We start from the raw sequence: 4667 nt of genomic DNA on the forward strand, positions 1-4667 counted from the left end.
CTCTCCAAAACAGAAGGAGACTGTATCAGTGCAATGTCTGCACAGGCTTGGGCAGCCATCCCTCTGCCCACCTGTGACTATGCAGGTGCCTCTTTTCACCAACTCTTTCCTCTGAAGGACAACAGTCTCCTGCCTGCCCTTGTGGAGGCCGCAGGCCCGCCTGCGACCATGCAGGCCTCTCTCAGCGAACCTGTCCCTTCTGGGGCAGCTCTTCCTGCCCGCTTGTGTCTCTGCAAGGGTCTTTCACTGGTTTATCCCTTCCCTAATCAACCTGCCCTTGAAATATAACCAACGTCTCTGTCTCGTGAAGAAAGTCGCCTGGGAAACGCGCCGAGTGTCGCTAAAATGGGAGCTCTGGTGACACCTTTCCCAGGGTGAACCCAAGGACCCCGCACTCTAAACCCACAGGTTCCAAAAACCACAACAGTGAGGATGGTGGTGATGGTAGTACAGAAAATGGGAAAAAAGAAAAAAAAGAGGTCGCAGAATGGTGATTGATGAGCCGACAGAAAGGTTTTCTCACTACACATGAAACGGCCTCTCAAGCATTCTACCGGTTTTCTTTAACTGGGTAAATTTCAATCCCTAGTAAGTCCTATAAACACGCCTCTTGGCAGCTGCTTTTTCATTAAGGCTGAGAAACCACTGGGGTTTCCCTCAGCCAATGGCTGCGGCTTCTGGCTCTGACTCCATAAAGAGCCACTGTGATGGCGCCGCCAGGCAGAGCCTATATAAGCCCTGCCCGGCCTGCATCTGTGTCCTTAAGAGCCAGGAAGCTTTGGGATAGTGACCTGTGGACTCGGACAGCGGAGGGAGAGAGAGCGCGATTTGGATCATTGGGTTTTCTTTTGATTGATTTATTTACTCATTTACTTTAGTTCTTTATTTTCCTTCTTTATTTTAGTTATTTTGTTTCTTTGTTTTTTCTTATTTTCCTTTATTGCTTTATTTGCTTATTTTTCTATTTTTAATTATTTTCCTTTATTATTTTAATTTTTTTAGTATTTTATTTTATTTTTTGTTTTATTATTTTAATTTTTGGTTTTTTAATTTCCGTTTTGAATTTTTTTTCTTTTTCTGTTTTTTTGATTTCCCCCATTTTCCCTTCTGTTGTTATTTGTTGTTTGTTGTGTTTTTCCCTTCGTTGTTTGTGTATTTTTTTTATTTTACTTGTTAGTTTCTGATTGTCGTTTGTTCTCTTGTGGTTTGTTCGTTTTGTCTTTGTTGTTGTTCTATGTTTTGTGGTTAGTTTGTGATTCGTTTGTTTTTATCATATTTTTACATTATCTTCATTTATCTTTGCGTGTAGCTAGTTAGTATTAGCATTGTTAGTAAGGGTAGCATAGTTAGTACTGTTGGGAGAGTGAAGGTAGCACTATTAGCATTTAGTTAGCTTAGTGGGTGTTTTGTGATTACTATTAATATTAGATTAATAGTACGTTTGTTAAGATAATAGAGCTAGAGCTATGAGGAGAGGTATTTCAGGGCCGTTTGAGAACAGCCAGGGCCGTGAGCGTAGTGAGCCGGGGTCCGCACTCGCTATGACGAAGCGCCTCGCTCCTAAGGAGGCCAAGCTCAAACACTACCTGATGCTGCGCACGCTGGGGGAGGGCTCCTTCTCCAAGGTGAAGCTGGCGCAGCACGCCCGCACCGGCAGGAAGGTGGCCGTCAAAATCATGCGCAAGGCCAAGATGCCCAGCCGCGAGTTCCTGGCCCGCGAGGTGGGCTGCATGCGCGCCCTGCACCACCCAAACATCGTCCGGCTCTTTGAGGTAGTGGACACCGGGGCGGAGGTCATGCTGGTGATGGAGTTGGCGAAAGGGGGCGACCTGGAGGGCTACCTCAACGAGCGCGGGCGCCTGCCCGAGAGCGAGGCCCGCCGCATTTTCCGGCAGGTGCTCTCGGCCCTCTCGTACTGCCACAGCAAGGGCGTCGCGCACCGGGACCTGAAGCCCGAGAACCTGCTCATGGACGACAACGGAAACATCAAGTTGGCGGACTTCGGGCTCAGTGTCCGGTGCGCCGACGAGGGCCTGAGCACCTGTTGCGGCAGCCCGGAATTCCTGGCCCCCGAGATCTACCTCCACCAGACGTACAAAGGCCCCACGGCGGACGTCTGGAGCCTGGGGGTGACCCTCTACAACATGCTCACCGGGGAGCTGCCCTTCGCGGGGACCAGCTGCCAGGAACTCCGGGCCAGCGTCCTGAGCGCGCACTACTACAAGCCTGACTACCTCTCGGACCAGTGCCGGGACCTCCTCAGTAAGATGTTGGTGCTGGACCCCCAGAGTCGGAGCACCCTAGAGAGCGTCATCGAACACCCCTGGGTCCAGATGAAGGGATCCCCGCCCTTGGGGGAGCCGGCCGGCGGCCACCACGGCATGGCCGTGATGGAAGCCGAGGTCCGCCAGGATTGCTGGAGGCCCGAAATTGTCAGTGTCCTTGCGGAGGGAAGTTTTAATGATGTCATGGGGACAGAGCAGACACTCTGCGGTGGGGAGGAGGAGGGGGAGGGGCAGTGGGACGAGGGGGAGGGGCCAAGCCAGGCCTCCTCCCAGGAGCACTTCGCTCCCACTGCCACACAATGTGACCTGGACTGGGAGGAGAGCCTCCTGCAGCCTGAGGTGTGGGCGTGCAAGACCTCGCCCGTGAGCATCTCCCTGCAGGAGGAAGCCTCGGAGCGGAGTTTTACCTCCAGGCCGGGCCCCCAGCTGCAGAACAGCACCATCTCTGTGCTAGGCCCCCCGCTGGAGGACGCCTGGGGGCAGTGCATCCCCTCCATGCTAGGCCCACTCTTGGAGGAGGCCCTGCAGATCAGAACCACCTCCTTCCCAGGCCCCCCCATGGAGGATGCCTGGGAGCACACCACCACCACCTTGCCGGGCTCCCAGCTGGAGGGGGGCCTGAAAGGCAGGAGCAGAACCCCCAGCCCAGCCCCGCCACCCTCCATCACCTCCCTAAGACCGCCCTCAAGCAGTGGCTCTCGCCTCCTGCCCCAAAGTAATGCGCTGGCCCCTGCAGAAAGGCAGGATTCCACCCTTAAGGCCAGGCAAAGCGGCAAGGCCAGAGTGAGGAGAATAATCAGCGCTATATTGAACGTCTGCTGTTTCTGCGCACCATTGCATAGAAGAAACCACCACAAAGACTAAGAATATAACCACCACACTCTGACGAATTCACCGCACCCGCAAAGGGCAGCCACCCAGTGGCCAAGGTGAAAAGGAGCACACCAAGGGAGGTCGAGGCTCTGGAGAGGGGCCAGGGGCTGGTCCAGTCAGAGGGGCCAGGAGCAGCATGAGACGCACAGACATGGAGCACAGATGTCCGGGGGCACAGAAGTCCAAGCAGCAGAGCAGGTGAAGGTCCCAGAGGGCGACGGAACTGGTGAAGCACCTGGAGGGGAGCAGAGTGGGTGGAGGAGGGGAGAGGAGGGGTGGGAGGCAGTTGAGCAGGTGCAGGGCCCCAGGAGGGGTGTAGAGCTGTGTGGGCGGAGCCTCCAGAGGCCCCAGGGCCAGAGGCTCCAAACCCTGGGCCTTGCTTCCCCTTCTTAGGCTCTGTCCGGGGAGGGCCACCCTGCCCCTTGCTGGGAGTTCCCTGCTGTCGGCCCCTGGGCACACGGATGGCGCAGAGGATGTCTGACTGGCATTGTCATGGACTGACATCCACGGTAGCAAGTCCCCCTGGGTTGGCCGCTTTTAAAAACTGAAATTCCAAGTTGGAGACTCGCTCACCCTCTAGCTAGTGGCGGCTCCTAGGGCCTCCTGGTTTCCATCTGAGCCTTGTCAAATCTAAGTCTGTGCAGCACTCCCTGGGGGATTTCACTAACAAAAGAGTATCCTAAACAGGTAACTCTGTGCTTGGGCTTTATTGGCTCTTCTCTTCCAACGCAGGTCGGGGATGGCCCGAGGAGGGGGCCGTGATGGACAGACTGGCTTCCCACTGCAGGATGGACCTCCAGGGGACCTGCTCTGCCCCTGGGGCGCTGGGGCATAGAGGCATCTGCATGCTCTTTCCCTGCCTGCAAGGAGACAGTCTGAAATGGATTGTTGAAACTGTCTATCCCATGACACAATAAATCAGTGTTTGAAACTGAACGTATTTGCTTCACATTTATGAATGCGCCCATACTTCCAACACATGGGTCGTCAGATGCCGAAATTTCCTTTAAAATTCCTATCAGCAGCAGTGAAATTTATAGAAAGTTTCAGAAAAATCAAAGTGGTCATATGGTGGTAATACAGTGAAATAGGATAGTGAAACAGACCTACCAATAAGTATGTAATTAGGTATTTGGACTATTTTCTTTAGGTGCGTGTGCCTGTCTTACACTGTGTCTGTGCAAGTGTGTGCATGTGAGTCTGTACAAGTGTGTGTGCATGTGTGTGCTTCTATGGGTATGAAGTGTTCATGTACCTTCTACCATCAGAAAGACACTCAGCTGTAGAGAATTGGTACAATGTCTTCCAAAGTGGGGCCTCCCTGGTGGCACGAGGGGTTCAGCACGGCACTGGGAAGCTCTGGGCAGCCTCTGCAGCAGGAGTTCCATCCCCGGCCAACCAAGGAAGTGACCCACAGAAGGCAGACATTTCCTGACTCACCCCTACTCCCCTCAGCAGTTGATTCCTGTCAGTCTGCCTTTTCTGCTCCCCACTCTGTCTCTGGTGAAT

The 4667-nt window shown here is 53.7% G+C and overlaps 1 protein-coding gene across 1 annotated transcript; it reads left to right on the top strand.

The window, feature by feature from the left end:
• The first annotated feature begins 1044 nt into the window (after nt 1-1044).
• Nucleotides 1045-4114, top strand: LOC119247807 (MAP/microtubule affinity-regulating kinase 4-like). The gene is made up of 2 exons (XM_054696502.1): nt 1045-3356; nt 3891-4114. The coding sequence occupies exon 1, from the start codon at nt 1467-1469 to the stop codon at nt 3147-3149; it is 1683 nt and encodes a 560-aa protein (XP_054552477.1). The 5' UTR covers nt 1045-1466; the 3' UTR covers nt 3150-3356; nt 3891-4114.
• The last annotated feature ends 553 nt before the right edge of the window (nt 4115-4667 follow it).

The sequence above is a fragment of the Talpa occidentalis genome, unplaced genomic scaffold, assembly GCF_014898055.3.
Source record: "Talpa occidentalis isolate TD23 unplaced genomic scaffold, MPIMG_talOcc4v2.1 talOcc4.16, whole genome shotgun sequence".
NCBI lineage: Eukaryota > Metazoa > Chordata > Mammalia > Eulipotyphla > Talpidae > Talpa > Talpa occidentalis.